General features: G+C 42.7%; 1 protein-coding gene across 9 annotated transcripts in view; it reads left to right on the top strand.

Annotated features, from left to right (window-relative positions):
• PCDH15 (protocadherin related 15) overlaps window positions 1-25788 on the top strand; it is a 608113-nt gene that overhangs the window by 380776 nt on the left and 201549 nt on the right. For all 9 annotated transcript variants that reach the window (XM_035137543.2, XM_035137542.2, XM_035137532.2 and 6 more), the window contains 2 exons: window positions 4590-4760; window positions 25099-25207. In XM_035137543.2, coding sequence (XP_034993434.1) covers window positions 4590-4760; window positions 25099-25207 — 280 coding nt within the window. The remainder of the gene's footprint in view (window positions 1-4589; window positions 4761-25098; window positions 25208-25788) is intronic.

Genomic DNA, 25788 nt, shown 5'->3' with positions numbered 1-25788 from the left:
AGTTTAACTGCACCCTTCAGCTTTGAAATGCAACCATTTGAAGATGCTTTTTCTTTCACCTCCAGTTGTGTATATCAAATAGGTATATGTGTGAAGCATTTTCCTGACATGTTATGTAACAGATATTTCAAGCTGAGAAATAAAGTGAGGCCAACATTGTACAGAGTATACCAGTTGGAGAGCTTTACTTGGAATCAGATTTACTGTTGATGTTGTCTTTGCAACCAGAGCTGGGAAAGTTTCCATTCATTGCAGAATTCTGCAAGTTACTTGCATAATTATAAATCCGCTTCAAATGAGTCATGAATTCCAGCCATTCTTGTGCCATATTTAATTAAGGCTGCTTCCAGACAACTTGTTTATTGAGCAGTCCTCCTAATAGGTTTGCTGGGAGGTTAGAATGACATTTTGTCAAAGCAAGTGTGCCAGCTGGATGCAGAGGGGTCGTGGGAGGTAGTAGCCAGGTGACTTCCAAGGGAAGAAGACTCAGAGTCTGGGGATTGATGGTGGTACAACAATGAATGGTCAGAGGTAAAGGGAGCAGACTGGGAGGAGGAGGTGTCAGAAGCAGAATAGGTGACGGGGTTTCATGAACAGAAAGAGGCTGCAGCACAGCACAGTACAGACTCCAAGGCAGAAGCAGGGATACTTCTGAACCACTTCTGAGTTCTTGCCTAAACATCAGGGTAACTGCCCTTGTTGTTATTGTTTCTTAATGTGTTCAACATTCAAGGGGTGCAAGCTAGGTAATTTTAGATCCTGGACTCCATAGCCTTTTGGGGGACCTTACTTTAGACTCCCATGTCTGTTCCTTCAGTTGTTTCTCTTCTTTCTGCCAACACTACTACTACTACTAATAATAATAATAATTTATAATTTCCCCAGCAACTGTGGGCAGCTTCCATAAGAATATTAAAATACAATAATTTATTAAACATTAAAAGCTTCCCTAAGATTGCCAGAAGAAATATCAACAACCTTAGGTATGCAGATGACACAACCTTGATGGCAGAAAGTAAGGAGGAATTAAAGAACCTTTTAATGAGGGTGAAAGAGGAGAGCGCAAAATATGGTCTGAAGCTCAACATCAAAAAAACCAAGATCATGGCCACTGGTCCCATCACCTCCTGGCAAATAGAAGGGGAAGAAATGGAGGCAGTGAGAGATTTTACTTTCTTGGGCTCCTTGATCACTGCAGATGGTGACAGCAGTCACGAAATTAAAAGACGCCTGCTTCTTGGGAGAAAAGCAATGACAAACCTAGACAGCATCTTAAAAAGCAGAGACATCACCTTGCCTACAAAGGTCCATATAGTTAAAGCTATGGTTTTCCCAGTAGTGATGTATGGAAGTGAGAGCTGGACCATAAAGAAGGCTGATCGCCGAAGAATTGATGCTTTTGAATTATGGTGCTGGAGGAGACTCTTGAGAGTCCCATGGACTGCAAGAAGATCAAGCCTATCCATTCTTAAGGAAATCAGCCCTGAGTGCTCCCTGGAAGGACAGATCCTGAAGCTGAGGCTCCAATACTTTGGCCACCTCATGAGAAGAGAAGACTCCCTGGAAAAGACCCTGATGTTGTGAAAGACTGAGGGCACTAGGAGAAGGGGACGACAGAGGACGAGATGGTTGGACAATGTTCTCGAAGCTACGAACATGAGTTTGACCAAACTGCGGGAGGCAGTGCAAGACAGGAGTGCCTGGCGTGCTCTGGTCCATGGGGTCACGAAGAGTCGGACACGACTAAATGACTAAACAACAAAAGCTTCCCTAAACAGGGCTGCCTTCAAATGTCTTCTAAAAGTCTGTTGTTTTTCTCTTTGACATCTGGTGGGAGGGTGGGAGGGATTCCCAGTTTCCCACCCCTCACTGCTTTGACAACAGAGGCTCTCCCTGTGCTTCAATACAAACGGGAGTAAACCTCCAGTGCCCAAATTGGACTTGTCTCCTATTGCCACCAGTGGGGTCTCCCTCCCATGGATCCCTACTGCTACAATGTGCCTCTCCCTTAAGCAACTATGTGGCTCCTTTGGCTTCACTAACCAGCCCTTTGTATGACAGGAGAAAAAGCAAACAGTTTCCTCTTCCACAGGAAAGCTTTGTTCTCGCCTCTTAGTCACACCTCTGAAGGTACTGAGACACTGCCAAGTCAGTGAACGTTTAGGCACATTTAACTTGATTATTTAAATTGAAAACATGGATTTCTCTGGTTCTTAAAAGTGCATATCTTCTTTTAATATAACACAGACTTGTTAATACATCTCCTGCATCTTGATAATAACGATTATAACCTTTCTTCCCATCCACCCAAGCCTAACCTCCTGCTCCCTCTCTGTCCACTCCCAACTGCCAACCCCCAACTGCCTTTCAACGGTTGTTCCCCCTCCATTTAGAACGCTGTCTAGCTCCGCCTCCCAGGGAACACCTGCCTTTCATGGGAGTGATAGGTTAACCCATGATGAACCGGAATCATCACCAGGCACTATTCCACCACAGAGGGCGTTCCACAGGGCAGGTGCCACTACCGAGAAGGCCCTCTGCCTGGTTCCCTGTAACTTGGCTTCTTGCAGTGAGGGAACTGCCAGAAGGCCCTCAGCACTGGACCTCAGTGTCCGGGCAGAATGATGGGGGTGGAGACACTGCCTTTCTGCACTTTCTAATTGCTTCTACATTCCTGATACAGTAGGACAAAACAAAGAAACAAAAAAGTTTCCATCCCTGGTTTTTAAAAATGCACCCCTCTGAGTATGTGAAAAAAAATTTTAAACCTCCTTAAATCATAATGCCATAATGATTATTATAGGACTAAAATGATGTTTGCTTCTACTATCCTGATGCAAAACACATTCATTTGCAAATACAGTAAGCATGATTCCGTTGTAGAAAACAGTAATATACTTTTAAAGTAAAGACTACAACAAAATGAGCACCTGTAACTATGTATATTCCCTGATGGCTACCCACTGTCTTTTGAAAGTTTTCTCAAAAGATGAAGGCAAAGAAAAGAAGATGCTGGAGTGATCAAAGTGATGCTTCAGTGAGTCCAAGCATCCCTAGGCCAGCCTAGGTGCTGAAGCTGGACCTGTTTGCTGCTTTCTCCATTATCAGTTACTTTCTGGGTAGCCATTTCAAGACTCCCTGAGAAGCGTGCCCATGGACTTCAGTCTCAAGTTCCAGTCTTAGCTGCATATTGCCCTTGTTGCAAAGCTTCCTTTCTTCTTTACTTGCTTCCACCTGATTTCCTTCCTTCCTTTCAGATCTTGACACAACCTTGCCTCTTCTGGGTGCAACGTAATCCTGCTACCATTTTCTCCCCCTTCTTGCACAGTATCAGCCTTCTCTTTCCACAAAGCTCCTGGGTCTATCATCTAAGATTGCAAGTTCAAACTTTCCCCAATACCAGATCTCCAATACCAGTTTTTAATTTATTTTCCTGGAGACATTACACTTTCTATTTAGTTGACTAGCTCAACAAATGTACATATAACAGTGGGTTGTATCCTGCTAAGCAGATTGCCTTGTCCTGAACAGTTTGATCACCAAAGGCAAGGCATTAGCAATGTTCTACCCCAGACCCTCCACCATGAAATGGCTGAAAAGCGGAAATGGCATGTGAATACCAAATTAAAAATCTTTGTGATGTGATAATGTTGCTACCGTTTTGAATAAGAATAGTCTGGCTTAATTCTTTTTCTGCAGACTACTTTATTCCTACTAGAAAAGCAACAAAGAGAATTTATGAATTCTTCTGTCAGTAAGCAGAATATATAGAACACATACTGGTGTGCTGTGCTGATAAGTGATTCTATAATTAAAACCATACAACTTTCTCATTGGAGATATAGGGGATTAAAATCCTTTGTTGTGGTGTGTGGGGAAACAATGCTTATCAGTTCCAAATTTGCCAGAGAGAAGATTTTATCACATAATCTGTTTCCCCCAAATATTGCTAGATAGGAGGGGGGGGGCTTCCATTTGAATGTTTTCTCCCTCACACACATGACTAATAACAGATTTCTTTGCTAATATTGGATAACTTGCTTTACTTCTGAGACAAGCCCCCTGACTTACAAAACAGCACAAAAGAAGTGTGATGATTTGGAGTCCAAGGAAAGAGGAAGGGTTTGAGGAGAATAATTTCTATAGAAAAGAAAGATGTGTCATGGGATAAAGGTATAAAGGAAGGTCAAAAAAGGGATTGTTGGGAGGAAGGGAAGAAGATACATAGGAAAGGACAGAGCAAGGAAAGAGAGGGTGGTAGGCTACAAAATATGATACTACTCAGATAGTGAAAATAGTGAAATCATGGAAGTGGGAACAAGGCTACACGAAGCATATTTGCCTCTTGAGATAAAAAAAGGCTGATAAGCGCTCTCATTCACACATGCACTCTCACTCACACACACACCCTCTTAGTTCTAGTAGTGGTCCCAGGTTGGAGCTTTGTGTGGTCAGGGCGTGCCATGTTCACTTCCACCTGTCTTTGCAACATGTTTATGGCTTGCAGTTTCAAATTACACATTATTATATGCAGTGATATCAAGACAAACAACTTTTATTGTCTGGTTAAATCCTTATTTTCTCCACAGGACCGAGCTCAAAACCTTATGGAACGAAGAACAAGTACAACCACCCTTACTGTTGATGTCCTTGATGGGGATGACCTTGGACCAATGTTCCTTCCATGTGTATTAGTTTTTAACACTCGGGATTGCCGGCCGCTCACTTACCAGGCTAGCTTGCCGGAGCTCACGGACCCTGTAAGTACAAGAAGGGACTTCTTCCCTCCCCCCGCCCTTCCTTTTATTTTCATTCATTCATTCTCTACCTATGTTCAGGTCAATCACTCTCTTGTGTAGCATGATTCTGTGCCCAGCAAGCCAAACACAATCCAGCAACCATATATTGTGGCCTGTCAGGTGCTTGAACATCCTTTTGTTCTTGCAGGTCCATGAAGATTGCAAAAACTGACACCCCATCCAAAAGTGCTATGGCACACTGCAGTTGGTCTTGAAAAAAGTCTCCTATTCAAGTTAACAGAATGGTTTATTTTCAAGTCTAACTTCAGCATGGGAACATTTTCAGTATTTTGTTAACACATAGGGAATGGAAGATTAACCTGGCTCTAATAGAAGGCTTTTTTGAACCCTAATTGCAGGCCAAATGTGGAGACACAGGGGACTACATTTGGCTAATGTGCTGGCAATTCTCCACCCCTGCTGTGGCAGAACATTGCTGGCAGAGTAGCAGAATCACTATTTTGTACCAGAGTTCAAGCAGAACAAGCACCTGTGCCACACCAAATGAGGGCTTGTTTTCATTTTACTTTTTGTACTTTGTGTGTATGTGTGTGTATCTGTATCTCACAGAGACACGTACTTGAGCACAACATGTACCATATTTTTCCATGTATAAGACGCCCCCATGTATAAGACGCCCCCCCCTATTTTTTTGGGGGGGGATTCCAAATTAAGAAAACACCCCTCAGCATTACCCATGTATAAGACGAGCCCCAATTTTAAACCTATTTTTTTGGTTAAAAAACCTAGTCTTAAACACAGAAAAATATGGTATTTATTCCCCATCAAGTATTTCAAACGGATGCAAGTACCATTCCTCTCTTTCAGATTAATCTCTGAAATGGCATTCCTTTCTTGACTTTCAAGGGTATTTCTTCTTCTTAAGAGATGTCTGATTCCACATGTGCCTTCCCCCTAGACTCAGCAAACTATGGATGTGGTTTGTGATGAGATATGCATGCTCAAGTCCAAAAAGAAACAAAGAATTGGTCATGAGTCACTGGATACCTCTGGACTTGTCAACATATATCCAGTATTATCTTCATCATGAACAATGAATCCTGGTCTTTGGCTGATGCTTTTGGTTTAGGGGCCATTGCTGCTTCATCTAGGCGCAAGACTAGTCGCCTTACCATCAGGGCCGGTGCCTCCATTTAGGTGAACTAGGCCGCTGCCATGAGTGAGGTGAACAGGAGGGGCGCGGGGAGCATGAGCCTGGGGCCGCCGCGCCTCTCAGCTGTTCATCAGAGGTGCGCCAGGCTCCCGCTCGCAGCACGAAGCCAAAAGCCGGCCGCACCCACCCAGCGGCTCTCAGCCAATGAAAGGGCTGTTTCTGCCACTCACCACGCTTTTTCTTGGGAGCCTCGCCGAAGTGCCGCCCCTGGCCGAGAGGTCCTGACTGCGGGCAGGTGGTGCAGGAGGGAGTGGGCGCTGGGACGTGCAGCTCCTGCCGGGGAAGGGGAAGGGAGGCCCTGCGGAGGAAGGGAGGGAAGAAACCTCATTTTGCAGGGTAGGCCGCCTGCAAGTCCCTCCTTCGCCTTCCCTCGTCCCGCTCGCCGCCTTCCTCTAGCCTCCCTCGCCGGTGGTTCTAGCCGTCATAGCTCCTGGGTCAGGGGCTGGGGAAGGAGCTGCAGTCCAGCGACGCCGGGAGGGATGCGAGTCCGACGCCCCCCCGACCCCGGCTTCTCCTGTCCCCGTTCCTTAAAGGTCAGATAATGGTGGGAAAGCTTGTGTAAGTTAAATGCAAGGCTCTCTTGGTGCACCAGTTCTGGGATGCTTTTGCAAGTCCATCCAAGTTCTCTCTTACCCACCCCTCCCTCCCTCCCTCCCTTCCCTCCCTCCCTTCCCTCCCTCTCTCTTCCCCCCTCTCGCTATTTCCCTCTCACCCCCTCCTCCCTCCCTCCCTTCTCCCTCTCTTCTCCCTCCCTCTCTCTTTCATCCCCTTCCTTCCTTCCTTCCTTCCTTCTCTCCCTTCTCTCCCTTCTCTCCCTTCTCCCTCTCTTCCCCCTCCCTCCCCACCCTGCACTAATCACTTAAGGAATGTGAGTTGCTGTATTGCTTCCAAACAAATTATAATTATTATCAGTGCTATTTTTCTAGAAAAAGAGGTGCTGGAACTCCCCTTGTTTTCTTATAATGGTAATGGTTCCCACTTGAGAGTTACAGCGATTTCTCGCTGAAAAAAGCCCTGATCTTCCTTCCTTCCTTCCTTCCTTCCTTCCTTCCTTCCTTCCTTCCTTCCTTCCTGCCTGCCTGCCTGCCTGCCTGCCTTCCTGCCTGCCTGCCTTTCCTGCCTTTCCTGCCTTTCATCTGCCCTTCATCCCTATTTTAGGTGGTTAGAGTGAGATGGAACACAAAATTATGTTGTAATCATTCACAATGTGAATACTGTATTGGTTCACTTTCCTGCAATACTTTCCCTTTTGGTTCTTACTTTCTTCTGCCTAGCAAAAGGGTGGTGGTGGAGTTCAATATTCCAAATGTCACATATTTATATTGTCACCTATACAGTAGCATTTCCATTTATGGATGTTGGCAATTTTTAAACACAGGATGTCACACTGAATTAAGCAGAATATGGCATTTCTAAGTTATAAATGTAGCATCTAAGGAGGTTTTTTTGTCTGTGTCTGTAGCACCCTTATTTTCAGTCGTTTTTGTTGTTACAGCAGCCTGTGATGTAAAAAATAGAGAGAAAGAGATTTACATCTGTAATGCAATTATTTCTTCTGGTAGCATTAAGCAGCGTGATACATTGGAAACATACAAAGTATCAACAAAGGAACTTTTTTATTTTACATGTGACTGAGGAGATTAAGGTAGCTGGCATACTTTAATGGACTCTGTTGAGGAGAGCACTATTTGTTTAAACATGTGCTTTATTCATGACTTCCAGAAGCCAACTGTTAATAATGCCTCTGTGAGAAACCATTGTCTTCTGAACATTAGTTTTAGGCCTATGCAATGTTTTGCTTTGATTTGTAATATTCCTCGGAGCAGCTTTTGGGATTTGGCTAGGCTTTTTCATGGTCTAAATTGCCCCCAAACTGCCAGTTTCGTAAAGGAAGTTTTCCCAAGGGTGTTGAAGGAGCTATATTATTTGCTCCTTGTCAAGAATACAGATGTTAACACAAGCATTTATAACAGAAATAGCCACCCTGCGAGGCGAAAGGCTGGGTGGTTAACAACTGGTTTTGGGATGCACAGGGGGCTAAAGGTGAAGCAAGTACTTCAGGAAGTTGTAATGGATGTTGCAGACTCTGTCATTTCGGCAACACCAATATTTTTGCCTCCCTACCCTGCTATAACACTGATGGTATAATGTGTACTTAAGGTTGTAAGAACATCAATATTAATGGCGTCGAGCAGCTGTGATGTATTGTGACAGCTCGGTAATAGAACAGAAATCGGAGTGTTGCCTGCTTTCAGCCAACAAATGTGTAGTTTAAAGGGAAATTTCTAAGCATCTGAGCCAGCGTTTGATACAAGGCTGTTATCCATCAAATCAATGTGCCCCTAAATGACAAGCTTAAAACACAATTACATAGTTTTAAAACCGGAAGGGCGATTTATAGGTGTCTCGGAGACAGTAATTAAGATTTTCAGTTAATCGGTAAAGAAAGAGCACTTTCCCAGTGGACAGCAAAAAGTTTCATTTGTACCCCTCCTTTCATCCTTTCTCAAGGGAGTGTACATGAGAAAGGGCTGTAGATCCATAGTAAAGTTCATTCTTTGGATGCAAAAGGTCCCAGGTTCTTTTATGTCACTCTGACACTTGCATATCTGCATTTTATTTTGTTTGTTTGTGATTTATCCCCCACTTGACTACATGTACATGTTGAACTTAGTAAGTGATACAGTTTCCCTAATGTAATTGTAAACTGAAAAGATTTCGGGACGTACTTCTTGGACGTGTCTGGAAACAAGACCAGAAGTGTGAGTTGTATGTGGTGTGGGTAACTCTACACCATTTGTAAACAGCTGCCTATATGAAGCAGGGTTAATTGTGTTTCTTTTTGCTTTGCCCAAGCCTCCCTCCAGTCTTTATGTAATTTCTTATTCCTTGTGTTTGATCTTAAAAGAGAATATTTTCATAGCAATTTCTATTCTGCATTACAGAAACAAATGACTGGTGTCCTTTTAATATATATATATATATATATATATATATATATATATATATATATATTAAATTTTGTATTTATTTATTTATCTATTTACCGTATCTATCTTTCCTTGAATAATGTGGTTCCATATATGTACGTAGACGTATGCTGTAGTGAGCAGGAAATGGGTGTTTGGGTGGGTCTGGAGATGTATGGTGTTTTGACAGATATTCAATCATTCTCTTTTCTGACCAACTACCCAGCATTTCAAGCTTATCAAAAGCTTATCAACAGCCCTTTAGGAGTGAGCTCCCACCCCACCCCACCCCACCCCACCCCACCCCAACACACACACACACACACACACACACAGAGAGAGAGAGAGAGAGAGAGAGAGAGAGAGAGAGAGAGAGAGAGAATTAACAGCAGACCTAAAACACAGGATAAAATTCCATCCTATGCCATAGTCATAAAGTGTGTTCAGGCATGCCCCCACCCCCCGTCTCTCTCTCTCACACACACACACTTGCTAGGATGTGACCAACTTAGCCCAGAATGACAGAATGCACCCCATATTAATATGGCTGTCTGTTTTTGAATCATTGCCAAGTTCAAAGAGTTACTGTCATGCTAAAGTTCATTGGTTCCACTTAGCGGCATTGCTGCTGCTTTGTCCTTTACCATTCTTCATTTTGACTGCATGATTTGTTTTCAAAATGTTTTTAATCAGACATTTTCTGCAAGAAAAACGTCACAACCAACATTGTAGACAATGCCTTTTAGGGCAATCTGTGATATCTGTGTATGGCAGAACGGATGTGTTCTTTGTATCAATCTCCCCCTTCTCACCAAACTGAAGGTCATGAAGCCGACTCGTACACAAGGGCTTGCCAGCAACTCATTGTTTGTTTTGGCACTTAGTATAAAGCGGGGTTTTTCCAAATGACTTCTGCAAATATTATCTTAGAGAAAACACAATTCATCAAGGTTCTGCATGAACAAAGGAAAAGCTCTTTTGTCTTGAAGTTCTAATGTCCTTCATGTGGCACATTTGATAAACCTGAGAACCACCACACAGAAGACTGCATTTTGTAGCTAAGGAATATGATGAATGACAATATGATCAATGCCACCCAGGACAGGAAACACTGGCTTGGGATTTTTAAAAAGTAATATTTCAAGGCTTTTTTTCTCTTCAACTTAATGTTCTTCAGAGATGACTATGGAATTTCCACATGCTAAAACCAATGCATGCTACTGTGAATAATAAAACATACCTTGGCTAATACTCAGGAGACAAATTTTAAGACTTAATTTCTTTCACATTTCTGTGTTTCTTGGACAGATTCAACACTTCTTGCTTCTCACAGCCAATCCTCTTTTTGGTGGCACCAGCATTACCCTCCTAATCTTTTCTGCCATCACCTATTCTTCTTCCTGCTTCTCTCTCCAGTTCTTAATGTATCCCATGTGCCTTTTGTACTACAGAATATTATGTCTATGTCTATTATGTCTATAGATGGAGCTGGTAGCTGTGAAAAGAATGGTTATACAGTCCTGTTTCCGTCTCTTTCACCACTCTCTCTCTCTCTGTGTACACACACACACACACACACACACACACACACACACACACATCCAAGGGCACCTGAGGCCTAAATCAACCCTTCTGAACCCTAATTGTGACAATCCCAATGCCTATAATTACTTGCTTACTTCTGGTTCCTATTGCATAAGCCTAAAACTGTAATGGAGGAGACAGGGACAGGGTATACATTGTCACAAAGAGACTAGGTAGTATCCAACTAAGTTATACTCAGAGTAGACCCATTGAAATCAATGAACATAAAAGAGTCATAGATCTACACTACACTCCAGGTGTGGAGAACCTTGGATCTCCAGCTGTTGCTAAACTACAGCTCCCATCATCCTGGGCCATTGGTCATGCTTGCTGGGGCTGATGTGAATTATAATTCAGCATCATTTGGAGGGCCAGAGGTTCAACACTCCTGAATTAATCAGATACAACCCACTATTTCTTTGATAAGGTTTTTAGACTTCTGTTCCACCCCCACCCCCAATCTTTCTTGAAACCACTGGGCAGAAAGTATTTCTTAATGTTATTCTTGTGTGACAAATTCCATCCTTTCTCAATCATCTCCTAAAGTATTTTTCACATTGATGCTGCTTTGCTCTTGGAAACAAAACACATTAACACTTATTTGGGGGGGGGGATAAAAACTTTTCTAAAACTGTACACTATGCTGAAAGCAAAATAACTCCCTGGAAAATAACGTCTCCCCTGTGAAATCTCAGAAGTGACACTAACAATTTCAAGAGCACAAGGTCAAATAAAACCTTTGTTTTTGTGACAGCGGTGGTGAAATTGAAGTATTTGTTTTCATGATATAACTAGTTGACTGTGCAGCTATAGAAAAGGCCTTCCCTTAACTATATAGAGAATTCTCTATAGCCTAGAACAGAAAAGAAACCCCAAACTGTGCAAGGAACTTCAAAGAAAGCTTCAAAGTCACCTCTGTGTTCTCTAGTTATAGGTCTAGACCTCCACATCTTATAAAGCCTTTCACTATTCCTTTGTAGCAGCAGTTCAAACTTCTTGTAGTCCTTTCCCATTTATGAAGGCCTCTCTGGCTCTTCTTATATAAGAGAGCATTATCATCATGAGGCCTAAAATATATTCTATCTCCAATACCTGGCAGAGCAAACAATAATTTATCCTCATTTCAAGATTGTATGGCAAGGCTGGTTCCAGTTTAGAAACATTTAGACACCTTAGTTCAGGATGATCATGTTCCTCCCTCAGACTGGCATCATTGGGCACCTGCTGAAGCCCACACCATGAGGAGGCCCTTTGCTGACCTCTGGAGGCTCCCAGCGGAAGACTTGGGCAAAAATAAATAAAATGAAAAGCACAAATACAGGATGGGAGACACCTGGCTTGAGAGCAGTACATGTGAAAAGGATCTAGGAGTCTTGGTAGACCACAAACTTGACATGAGTCAACAGTGTGATGCAGCAGCTAAAAAAGCCAATGCAATTCTGGGCTGCATCCATAGGAGTAAAGCATCTAGATCAAGGGAAGTAATAGTACCATTGTATTCTGCTCTGGTCAGACTTCACCTGTAATACTGTGTCCAGTTCTGGGCACCACAGTTCAAGAAGGATATTGACAAGCTGGAACGTGTCCAGAGGAGGGCAACCAAAATGGTTATGAAGAACGGCTTAGGGAGCTGGGTATGTTTAGCCTGGAGAAGAGAAGGTTAAGGGGTGATATGATAGCCATGTTCAAATATATAAAAGGATGTCATATAGAAGAGAGTGAAAGGTTGTTTTCCGGTGCTCCAGAGAAGCAGACATGGAGCAATGGATTCAAGCTACAAGAAAGAAGATACCACCTAAACATTAGGAAGAACTTCCTGACAGTAAGAGCTGTTCGACAGTGGAATTTGCTGCCAAGGAGTGTGGTGGAGTCTCCTTCTTTGCAGGTCTTTAAGCGGAGGCTTGACAGCTACCGTGTTTCTCATATTTTAAGGCGTCCCTATAAAATAAGCCATGGCACGATTTTCATGCTTTGAAAAAATATAAGACATACCCCGAAAATAAGCCGTAGTGCTACCGTAAGTGCAGTTCTGGAGGGCCTCGCCAAAATACCCAGCAGCGCGCGCCGTGTGGAGCCCCGAGCCAGCGGGACCCAGCTGAAGCGCCGACAAAGCCTCAATCATCCTGTGCTGGGAAACGTTGTGGCTGTGGGGTTGTGGAGGTTACTCTGGGTACCCGGCGCTGCTCCTTTCACCCTCCACTGTTTGTGGCGTGCAGCAGCAGCAAACTGGAAGGGCCAAGCAGCGCCTCGTGGTCTGCAGAAACGCTCACACAGTGCAGGATTGTTTTCCAATTATCTCGGGACAGTCGCTCCACCTGGAGCCACAACTTGCCTTTCTCTTTCGCCATGTAGCGTCAGCGATTATTCCCCTCCTCCCTTTCTGCCCGCTCTCTCTCCCCTCCTCCCTTCCTTTCCCCTTGGCACGGGACCCACTGAAGTGCCGACAAAGCTCCCGGCAGCGCTGCGCAGAGCGCCCCGAGCCGCAGCAGGAGTGGGTGAGGGTAACGGAAGTCGGAAGTGGTGTGTCTGCCGCGCGCCTTTCCTCTATGGTCTCTACGGGTGCCGCGGAGGAACCTCCTGGTGGAATTGCGCTCGCCCCTGGCTTTGCATGGAGCACTGCCGAGCGGGCGAAGCCTGGGACGCCCCGGGAGGGAGCAGGAGGCGGCGGTGCCTGCGGCGGAAACAGGAACGGGACGGCGGAGAGGCCGAGAGCCACGGTGCTCCTCCTGCGGCTCAGGGCGCTCTGCGCAGCGCTGCCGGGAGCTTTGTCGGCGCTTCAGCGGGTCCCGCTGGCTCGGGGCTCCATGCGGCGCACGCTGCTGGGCGCTTTGTCGGTGCTTGAGCAGCAGCAGCAACTTACCGGTTAGTAAAAGAAATAAAATAAGACACCCCCCGAAAATAAGCCATAGGCTTATTTTCTTGAGTAAAAATAAATATAAGACATGTCTTAAAATGTGAGAAACACGGTATTTGTCAGGAATGCTTTGATGGTGTTTCCTGCTTGGCAGGGTGTTGGACTGGATGGCCCTTGTGGTCTCTTCCAACTCTATGATTTTATGATTCTAAGATTCTATGACTTGTGCTTGCTACCATGCCTATGTACCAGTTGTAATGAACAATAGGGAAATTCCTGGAATCTAAACCAGGTGCCTCCCTGGAGTACGGTGGGGTTAGTGAGTTGTTTGTTGTTGTTGTTGTTTAGTCATTTAGTCGTGTCCGACTCTTCGTGACCCCATGGACCATAGCACGCCAGGCACTCCTGTCTTCCACTGCCTCCCGCAGTTTGGTCAAACTCATGTTCGTAGGTTCGAGAACACTGTCCAACCATCTTGTCCTCTGTCGTCCCCTTCTCCTAGTGCCCTCAATCTTTCCCAACATCAGGGTCTTTTCCAAGGATTCTTCTCTTCTCATGAGGTGGCCAAAGTATTGGAGCCTCAGCTTCACGATCTGTCCTTCCAGGGAGCACTCAGGGCTGATTTCCTTAAGAATGGATAGGTTTGATCTTCTAGCAGTCCATGGGACTCTCAAGAGTCTCCTCCAGCACCATAATTCAAAAGCATCAATTCTTCGGCGATCAGCCTTCTTTATGGTCCAGCTCTCACTTCCATACATCACTACTGGGAAAACCATAGCTTTAACTATACGGACCTTTGTCGGCAAGGTGATGTCTCTGCTTTTTAAGATGCTGTCTAGGTTTGTCATTGCTTTTCTCCCAAGAAGCAGGCGTCTTTTAATTTCGTGACTGCTGTCACCATCTGCAGTGATCAAGGAGCCCAAGAAAGTAAAATCTCTCACTGCCTCCATTTCTTCCCCTTCTATTTGCCAGGAGGTGATGGGACCAGTGGCCATGATCTTGGTTTTTTTGATGTTGAGCTTCAGACCATATTTTGCGCTCTCCTCTTTCACCCTCATTAAAAGGTTCTTTAATTCCTCCATGCCTATGTACCAGTTGTAATGAACAATAGGGAAATTCCTGGAATCTAAACCAGGTGCCTCCCTGGAGTACGGTGGGGTTAGTGAGTTGTTTAGCACAGTGAAAGTATAAGAAAAAAATAGCAGCAAATGCTTCAAAATTAGCAATGTATGCAATATTTCAGAATACGGGCTTTAATCTTGCATTGGCAGTACAATCTTGTTCACAGCAAGGAACAGGATTACATAGCCTAGGCAGGCTATGTTATCTCCATTCATCCAACTGATGAGCAGAAATTAAAGATGGCAGTGAGATTGGCATGAGATTGGGTACTTAAACGGGAAGAAAGGGAAACTTTGTAAGTCTCCTCCCTCTTCCTTCCTCAGATTCCACTCTGAAGCAAAGTCAGAGTTGTGTTTGGTTTGCCATGTGACAGAGAAGGTAGAACGAGAGGAGGTTGTTTGCCCCCCCCCCCCGCAAAGACAGAGCACTGTCAAGCAAAGGCAATTAAATACAAATGCTTGGCAAAAGCACTCTCAGAAACAGCTTTCACTTCTTCCAAGGGTTGCTTTGCAAGTCTCCGCACGTTCCTTTTTAAAACCCACATTGGGTTTAAAAGGGGATCACAGGAAGATCAGCAAAGCAGGTGGAGCAATCTTGACAGCTGGATGACCCTGCCTACCTGTCAATTGATGTCATGCAGTTGACAAGACAGTGCCCCCCATCTATGAAGTTCAGCTTGAGAGGCTGGCCCTAAGAAGTATCCTGGACCCTGAACCAAAATGTTTCCCCACCCCTGCTTTACCAAATTTACTTTATCAAAAGGGATGGAAGAAAAATTGTATGTTTATGAGGCCAGAATGCAATTGTTTGAAAGGCATTTTAAAGGTAAATAGCAGGTTCAGCGGATCTCATCCACATAAGAAACCTGGCTTAGGAAGGTATTGAGGGGGTGGAGGTAATAATCATTAACCCCTTGTCCTCTTCTGTTATTCTCATCCAAATTGGTGGGTTACACTCTTATTACATGCACTTGAAGAAAAGCTTCCATTTATGCCACGATATATGAAATCAAAGAAAATACTCCTTTGCTTTCTCCAAAAACCTTGACACTTTGAGACTGCCCCTGAATTGATGGTGTTAATTAGATTATAATCTCTCATCCTAAACAAGTTCTTGTTGGATAATAAATTAAATGCTAATGGAGTTGATGCATGTGTGCTTACCATCTTTAAAAGACATTTGGTAGGTGGTGAAATATTAGATACAGTTTAGTCCTGTCACCTCATCTCAGCCACAATCAGAACTTTAGAGATGGAATTAGACTTAATATTATTATTCATGTTTGCTCACTTGCGGCCATTTAGAAACAGTCTATCTTCCCAGGTTGTAACTGTTTTATTGTCATTGGGCTGATTATGAACAATTTGTGAATTTTGTGAGAGCCACTGATTTGATTTTTTTTACAATTTGTGGGCAAAAACTGAAATCATTAGATGGGGTAGAGAAGAAGGCAGATTGCAGTTTTAGGCACTTACTGCTAATGGTTTTATTTTGATTTGCTTAATTGCAACTGGGGATTTATTAGCTGTGGCATGTTTACGATATAGTGCTATGGATGTTTTCTCAGAAATTGTCCCACTCAACTAAGTGTTGCATCTTTAGTAGCTTTAGATATGTGACAAACTGACATTCACCTTTTGGGTGGAAACTTCAACAGTTGTAAGAAGCTATTTCACTGAGATATAAAGCCATCCTTGTAATTTAAATATTTTCTTATTTATTTTTCTTGATTTCCCCCCCCCCCGATATTTTAAAGATGGTTTCAGTTTACCACAACATGGGAACACAGAGTCATCAGCAATATAAATACAAAGTGATTTATATACAAAGTGAAGGGGAATGTTAAATCTTCAACAGATTTACAGCAAGACTTGCCAGGTACTAGATATTACAACTTAATGAAAACTGCCATTTCATATTAATGGCATTTAAATGAGATGCCTCTTTCAGTAGCATCAAAACAGAAAGGTTTGATGAGCTCCTGATTATGTGGTAGTTTAGGCTTCATGCACTGTTTCAGAATGATTTCCCCCCTCTCTCATCCTTTTTAATTTTTTATATTTTTATTTTTTACCTTTTGATGAATTGTCTGTCCTCCATGTGCAATCTCCTGATAAGTGGTGTTTTTCAGTAAATGTCACTGAAAACAAGTGAAGCGAAGGTTAAAAATCATGAAGATGTGAATTTACAGATAATTAATTTTTATCTGCATAGGGCTGCACAAAGAATGACAAGGCTAATTAAAAGAAATTGGCACTAATTTTAATATGGAAATACACGAAGCTTAGGAGCGGAGGGGTTTGCGATTCCCTCCTGGCAGATGTGCAAGCATTTATTTTACCTGCACATCTTTCCGGCTGTGGAAGGGTATGTTTTATAAGTGTGCTTCGCAAACGGCTAAGTTTTTAACCTGGAATTACATTAAAATGGCTATTTTACATAATGAAGCCTAAGTGTATCTTCTAACATTTAAAATGTGATGGAGGTTAAATAACTTGAGACTTTCAAAAGCAATCATCTTTCTTTCAAAATTTCTTTCAAAGAAGAAAAAGTTGTATACTTCACAAAAAAGTTTATACCTTAACACTTAAAACTTGGAAAATTTGTTGTATTAGTCCTCTGTTCTGGGGGAGCGGTGAGAGGGGGGAAAAACCAATTGTTAATGTTACATTAACATTATGTTTACATCCAGTTTTGTTTGTTTGTTTAAAAAACCACTTAAAACTTATATGGCAGTCATAGAGGTAGCATCATTGTCAGTGGTGAGGATGGCCAGGGATTGAAGCTCACATAGGTAAGACATTTGGGGGCAGTAATGTAGGAAGGGGCAAGACAAAGAGGGAGGGCAAGTAGGCCAAGGGTGCAAGGGTGCTAGTTGCACGCGGTGTCTGCTTTACTATCATGTTCTGTGCAGAGAACATACTGACTAGGCAGCCTACAACAGTACTGAACCTTCCTGCTCTCTACACTGGGGGAGGGGAGCAACATAGCATTTCCTTCCCCTGTCCCCCTCCTGATCATATGGGGTTTTAAAAACTCTTAAGTCACATTATCCCATCCCAGAAATTGATTTGGTGCTGCATCCTGATTGGGTATTCCCCAGGTCAGCTATGGCAGAGTACAGTGGGCTATGCACAGCCCTAGAAACTAACAAATATATTCTCCAGTTATAAATCTCAGTATGTAAATAGGCCTCCTTTCTCCCACATCTTGCTGCTCTTCCAGCCGAAATGATAGCTCTCCAGCATTTATCCATATAAGGACTCTGTACAATTTCCAGTATTGATTAAGCCCCTGTAGGTACCACTGATGCTTGCTGCAATGGAATTCCTCTGCAAAATATTTTCTGTGACAGATTTAGGCTTGCTAAAAAGTTGGCATCAAATTTCCTTTTTTTGCAAAAATCAAACTTATTAAGAAATCAGAAGAAGAGGGAATTATTGTGTTTAATTATTTTGATCTAATGATATGCATTCATATACTTTCATCATTAAATGTCATTTTTCACCACTGAGATTCTGAAATGACATTTAGATAAGGTAGTTTACGATGCCTTATCAGCATGCTTCACTTCTAAAAGATTTCTCATCTTTGTCACAGTGCTGCCACTTGTGGAGATAATCATAATTCTACTTGCCAAGCTATCCTGTTAGACTGCAAACTGATTGTTCATTAAAGGTTCAGGAAAGATGCTGTCTCACTGTATTATTTTCACAACATTAAGTGCTTGGTGTATGTTGGGGGTACAATTAACCATCCCCAAATCTGACCAATGTTCCCTTTGCCTGAAGTAAGTGATAAACACAAATGTATGGATCACTCCAAAAGAAATTGCCCCATTGGGACTATAAAACAGAAAACACAGAAATGGGGGAAAGCATGGGTGTAGATTTCCATGTCATTACTAGCAGATATGAATAGATTAGCAGAAATATACATCTTTCCAACCAAGTGATATCCCACTTCTTCCAGTTTGAAACAAAGGGAGGAAATCACATGTGCATTGTCTTCTACCATGAACTCAACAGATCCAATTGAAGAATTTTATAGGTTTTCTTCCAGCCACCAGGGAAAGACGGGGCTCTGAGACGGAGCACCAGGAACCTAGCAAGGATCTATAACTTAAAGACTTCAGTTCTGTAAAGGAGATAGAAGATACAATCTATACTGCTGAATATAGTAACCCATTACCCTCAGTTTACAGTGGTACATCGGTTTACAAACACAATTGGTTCTGGAAGTCTGTACTTAACCTGAAGCGCACTTGACCTGAAGTGAACTTTCCCATTGAAAGTAATGGAAAGTGGATTAATCCGTTCCAGACGGGTCCGCGGAGTACTTAAACTCAAAATACTCAAACCAAGGCGTACTTAAAGTGAGGTATGACTGCATAATGGTAGTAACTCATTACCCTCAGTTTATACCAAGCCTAAACTAAAGATTTTAGACTGTCCCGAGAAAGTACATTGTAGCTTATTAGAGGGAGCTGTAACTTTGAAATAAAATAATGTGCACAGTTATTTTTTTTTTATTGTAAATGCCTCCTGCAGTGGCCTCTGAGCAGGATCTGGACTGCATCAGTCAGGGAGGGGAATATGACCCCCCCTCCCCGAGATCCCTCTGGAAATTCCCCCCAATTGCCATTTGCATTGGGAAGGAAACTCCCATTGGCATGAATGGAAACATCCTTCCTGATACAAATAACAGATTTGGCAGGGGACAAGTGATTGATTTTTGCTGGGACCATTTCAAGAGAAAAGGCGGTAAATCCTCCCCATGCAACATAATTCTAATGCCACCATAGCTATTTAAAATGTATAAACATCAACATAAGAATAGCCCTGCTAGATCAAGCCAATGACCCATCTAGCCCCACGTTAGGGGTTGGGCTTGATGGTCTTTGTGGTCCCTTCCAACTCTACAATTATTTGATCCTGTGATTCTGGTCCAGCACCCTATTTTCACTGTGCTGGCCAGCCATATGCATAGGCAAAGCCCGCAAGCAGGAGCTGAGTGTAATAGTGTTCTGCCCAATGGGGAGGCCTCAACCAGCAGTCAGAGGCATAGTGTCTCTGACCATAGGCATAGTGACTAATAGGCATTGTAAGCCATGATGGCTGTGTTTTCCTTCCACTGTCAGAGGCACCATGCCTCTGAATGCACATTAATTGCTTTTACATAATGGACGTCACATGTAATTTGGCTCTCCTAATTTCTCTCTGTGTGATGTGGATAAGTTCAAAGCAATGGCATGTTTATTATCCTGTAGGATCATGGTGCTGTGTGTGGATCAAAGGCCCTAAGCATTTGGAGTGTGATGGGGAAGAAAAAGAGGATTTGAGGGTAAAGCTCGTCCGGTTTCAAGAGAGCAATATGCCATGCCTCACAAGCTTTAGTAGTAGCCTGTCAAGTAAATTATTTTGCATCCACCTCAGAATTCCCTATTTACTTCCATCTTCAGAGAAGCCTATGTATGGCACTGCTATACCATGCACAGTTCTTGCGAAGGGCAGGAAGAACGTCAGGCAGGGGCAGATGTGCTTTTGCCACTTTGCACGACAGGCTAAAGGTAACCTGGGAAGCGCTGCCCACTGAGCCAAGCCAAACATTGCAACAAGAAATGGGCGGTAAGGGCTGCCTAAGGCAAAACAAACGAAGGTGCCATGGCTTTCATAGGCTTCACAATGCCTGCCTCAGCTGGTACGACCTAAGCGTAGGTGATGTAAAATCTCTTTCTTTTCTCATTTATTTATAGGCATTTGAACTCCTAATCATTAGCATAAATAATTAAAGTAAATCAGTTTCTTATAACCTACTTTATAATGTCAATGGCATTTCATGAGGTGAATTTTGAGCAAAGAACTTGTCTGCATGCCTGCATTATTTATTGTTAGCTGAGGAGTTAGCCTGCTGTCAGTTACAATGACAAGGGCATTACTGGGTATGGAAGTTTCTTTAGAATTCAACATTTGATCCATATACTGGGGTTCCCTCCCTCCCTGTTAAGCACATAGTCTATAGTATTATCAGCATCCAAAAGAAGTTATAGCTTCCTGGCAACTAAATCTCACTGAGAGGGGCATCCAAGGGGTGAATGTGTACCAGGTCTCATGTCATCAGGAACCCAGACTCTTCAGCTCTTCAGAAAGTTATAAAATAAATTCTGAAGGCTACTCCAAAGGCTTTGGCACTTCACAGACAGCCCCATTGCTAGTGAATCTTAATCACTTAAGCAACCAGAAGAAGGAATGTTGACCACCCCCTCCTGAGACTTGGGAGCAGAAAAATCAGGTGAACTTGGGTGCAGAAAGATACTGAGCTATGTTTGTTTAAACTCCTCATGTTCACATTATTTCGTTCACTCCCCAAGAGGGCTGCTTCTACGGAATAAAATACCACTGGGCAGCTTTGGTAGGTTTTCCAAATTGGTGGGCATTGCTGCCTCAAATGGGAGTGTATTGCATAGTTTACCTATGTGGTATATATTTATATCTTGCTTTCCCAGGCAAGAGCACAAGGTTGTATACATGTTTCTCCTCGCTCGGTTTTTATATTTGCAACTACTGTAGGTAAACTGGGGACACGGGTGGCACTATGGTCTAAACCACTGAAACTTGGGCTTGCCGATGAAAAGGTCGGCGGTTTGAATCCCTGCGACAGAGTGACCTCCCGTTGCTCAGTCCCAGCTCCTGCCAATCTAGCAGTTCGAAAGCACGCCAAAAAGTGCAAGTAGATTAATAGATACCGCTCCGGCGGGAAGGTGAATGGCGTTTTCATGTGCTACTCTGGTGTCAGTGTTCCGTTGTGCCAGTTACAGGTAGGTAGCCGTGTTGGTCTGGATCGAAGTAAAATAAAAAAATTCCTTCAGTAGCACCTTAAAGACCAAGCTGTGCCAGAACAGCTTAATCTAGCTGGCCACATGACCCAGGAAAACTAGACGCCGGCTCCCTCGGCCTATAAAATGAGATGAGCATTGCAACCCCAGAGTCGTTTGCGACTGGACTTGACTGTCAGGGGTACCTTTACCTTTTAAACTTGGCTTGGTTAATATGTGTACATAAGCAGTAGTAAAAGATAGAGGGGGTGGGGCAGTGTTAGCGGGATGGAGAGGGTCCCAATCCACATACTGTACAGGTGAAACTTGGAAAATTAGAATATCGTCAAAAAGTACATGTAGTTCAGTAACGCAACCTATTATTATTTATTTTTCTTTTAATTTTTACAAATGCTTTTTACAAATATTATTGTAACAAATAGTTACAATAATACAAAAATAAACATCGCTATTACATTTCATTAATTACATTCCATTTATAATTGACCTGCCTAACGACAAATAATTACAATTACAACAAATAAAGGCTTGACATATCTTGCTTTGCAAGTCATGCATCTGTCTCATATATTGGTTTCACCTTTTAAGTTGCGTTATTGAAATAAATGCACTTTTCGATGATATTCTAATTTCCGAGTTTCACCTATACAGTGTACTGGGCTAAGGAAATTCTCTTGGCATCTATGTCCTTGAATAACGATCCTGCACCTAAACACAACTGGACCTATTGGTCAGGGGTCCCTTTACCTTTACCTTTACCTAAACATAGCAATAGCATTTTAGACAGAGGTCAATAGGAATACTTAAAAAGAAGAAAAAGAAAGAACAAGAAAAGGTAACATTGACTAACAGCAGTATCGTGATTCCTTTTGTAGTAGTGCAGCCTGTGCTTGTTTATTGGTGCAAAAACTATCTGATGTTAATTAACATACTTTCTTATGTTGAAACTTTTTGGACACAATCCAACCAATGTTAAGCAATTCTATATGTCATCAATTTCACTTGCTTAGCTCTCTCATGCCGCTACCAATGCATTTTTCACTGGTAGGACTTGGAATTATATCTCCAGCACACAGGAAACTCACCCATCTTGACAGCTGCAACAGACTCCTTATGCACCAGAGTCCCTTGAAGCTGCTGCAGTTGAGATCCGTCTTATACACTGCATTATTCATACAAATGCAGATATCTGGGAGACTACCATAAATGTGCAAAAAGCAGCTTAATGCCATATATAAACAGGGCCAAACTGGAAAGCCTAGAGAACAAATTTTTACTGCACAGTTGTTACTTGACAAAATGCAATGTTACGAAGTGTGTAAAAACACAAAGTGGTGTAACAACACCAGCAGCGTATTGTCTTTAGTAGCTCCGTTCAGTGTTCCTATTTGGTTAACCAAAGAGGTATTAACTAGTTGTGGGCACAGGTTTTGTTTCGTTCTGTTTTCCCTATGCGAGTCGTTGGAGACAGCACTGGGGTGTGTGTGTGCTAGAATTGCCTAGGGGCTACATGCCCATAGCAGGGGGTACTTTGGAGGCCACATGGAGCCTTTGATAACTGCCCCAATAAATCTCATGAACACATTCAAACCAATGAAGACAAGTGACTAGATTTTTAATTCTTTATTGGTGAAGCACTCGGTTACATCAGCTCCTAACATTCAAATGACAGACAACACTTCTTGCTAACTAGCTGCCCAAGGAACTTATGACTGCAGATGTGTCCCCCATCTCGGATAGTTGGAGCAACACTATAGCCCTGCCCCCCGGCCTTCTTAAACCCCCTTGTCTGACATGGTCCTCTCAAGCAGCCAACAGCTCCAGCTATTCCCATCACTTCAAGCGCCTCCTTAAGCAAGGAGACAGCAGAGGACTCCAAATACTCTTTCTTGGAGCACCACAGGCTCTCCAAACCCAGAGACTTCCTGCAGCTCTTCTCCTGCCTCCTCCTCCGCTACCTCTAGCTGCCTGGTCTCTTCCTGCTGACTCCCCACTTCCACCACCAGTAGCAGCATAGAACCCCCACAAATCACTGGTCCCTTGCCCTGAATCATTCTCCTCCCCACCTGCCTCTGTTGCCCACAAATCCCCCCACTCCTTGGGCTCCTGCCCATCCCTGGCATCAAAGCTCAGAAGCAGGTTCAAAGCTTCTAGAACACCCGCTTCAGTTTGGGCCACTTTGTGGAAGCCGCAGTTGGTTTGGGAGGAGGTCTTTGTCAAAAGCGGGTGAATGCCGCTACTGTTCTGTTTTAGATTCCTGCTAAATACCACATTTAAGGGGAAATCGTGAATGATCTTTAATAAAAAGATATCAAATCCTCCACTAAAATTTAAATCTAACATTGTTGTGATAGGAGGTTGAAGTCTGCGAAGTTATAGCATATGTGCTCCAAAGTGGCACCTCTAAATAAGCACTTCGCTGTTTATCTTCCTGTCATATTATGTGACAAGTATATAATGCAAGACTCAGAAACCTGCTATTTAAAATGGTTTGGTTTCCCCACATTCCATTTCTGAAATTTATGACTCATTTTCCATACATGCTTTGAATCACACCAAGCTATTCTTGAAGGGGTGCATGTGCGCGCATAAAACCCATGGGTTTTAAATCTTTTTTAAGGCAGTCCCTTTATGCGGCTGTACTGCTGCATTTTGACAGTAGCCTATATGTATTGCAACAGTGGGATTATAGTTAAAATGACTTCAGATTTAAAGCCTCTTTTTTTAAAATCTCTCCAATGTACCACCTGTTAAAGTAGAATGGGAGAAGTTTAGCCATAAATCAATCACATGCATAAAGAAAAGTCCTATCTGTCGGTGGCTCATGCCCCAGGCTATTTTTAATGTAGATTTAAGAACTGATGAAATATGTACAAGCAAATGATGGTGATGATCTGTATTCATACAATTTTTTTAAGGTTGTCACTCAATGAAATCTGTTCTTATCTGTGCCGCCGTTCAGTGCAGTATTAAAACTGTTGTGGATACATTGAAGTTGGTTGAATACTAGAACATGGCATCAGTCTCTTTGATAGAATTGGAAGATTAGCCAATTTCTGACAGTATAAAATACCTGCAGTCTAAAAACGGGCAAAACTTTCAAAGTGGAGGACAATGAAGAATGCAATGCTCCAGAGCTGTGGCACTAATCAGTTTTCTCAAATCAAATGTCTCTTAATGGAAACCAATAGCCACGAAATTGCAGAAACTTCCCAGGAATGTGAAGCCCATCAGAGCACTGGGGTGGAGGAGTAGATGGCATACCTTTGCTCTCTCAGCTGATGTAAGCAAGATCTGTGTCCTTATTCCAAACTTCAGGTGCCTCAAACACAGATCTTCCTTGCATCTGGGAAGCTACTATAGTCTCTCTTTCAAGAACTGATGTTGGGGCAACAGACTTGCTTTGTGAGAGTATTGAACTGCCTCCTCCTATACTCAATTTGCACGTTTGTATATAATCTCGAACATTACAGGAACACCTTAAGTCTCTTTACCAAAGTGAACAAAACCCAGATAAGTGCTGACTGCATATGCGTATCCAATTGTGAACCAATAGCACATTTCCTGTTGGTTTCAATGGTTCTAGATTGTGCCTAAAATGTAGGTTTAAAAGTATTGCAAAATTATATGCTTGTGCCAACTATATTCCATCTGTCTACCATAGGGCATTATTTATTCGATACACAAGCTAACTTGAGTTGCTGTTAAGTAGAACCCACTTTGTAAATTTTCTGTTATAATGTGTTTAACTTTCATTCCAGGCACGTGTGAACCCAATCAATGTCACACCAACTATACAAGCTATAGATCAGGACCGAAACATCCAGCCTCCTTCAGATCGGCCAGGGATCCTCTATTCCATCTTAGTTGGTTGGTATTTGATTACCTCACTATCTTTTACAAACAAACACTGTATTATCAGCAGGCAGGCAAAGATTAAGTGGGGCGCAGAAACCCAATAACAGATTCATGCTGAGTCTGGTGTGATAGCTGCTATTGTTCTAGGCAAGTGTTTTATTGTGCAGTTTCTTCTTGTGGTTGTTTATTCCAAATTGGATTGCTGCTGTTTGAAGATTTAGCTTTCTTTTGGAAGGGTTTTGTTTTTGCCTCAGAATAATGAAGCAATTACATTAGATGAATCCAATGAAATGCTTGTCCATATACATAGATTTTGCTGCTAGACTATGTTGGACTGATAAAATAAAAAATAAGAGGCATAATAACAACAAAAATCCCTTATGTTAGATTCTTTGGTTGCCATGATTTTTTTCTGAGCATAGGAAAAGTAGTTCATGAATAGTTCATATGGTTAAGGGAGTGATAGTAGCTCAGCCATAAAGCTCATTCTCAGGAGTCCCAAGTTTACTCCCTGGAATTTCCAGTGAAAGGGATTAGTTAGAGATGATGGAAAAAACTTCAACATGAGCCCCTGTAGAGCTGCTGTCAGTCAC

The sequence above is a fragment of the Zootoca vivipara genome, chromosome 5 (genome assembly GCF_963506605.1).
Source record: "Zootoca vivipara chromosome 5, rZooViv1.1, whole genome shotgun sequence".
Taxonomy (NCBI): Eukaryota; Metazoa; Chordata; class Lepidosauria; order Squamata; family Lacertidae; genus Zootoca; species Zootoca vivipara.
Note: the sequence above shows the minus strand (reverse complement) of the source record. Positions and strands in the feature narration are given on the sequence as shown.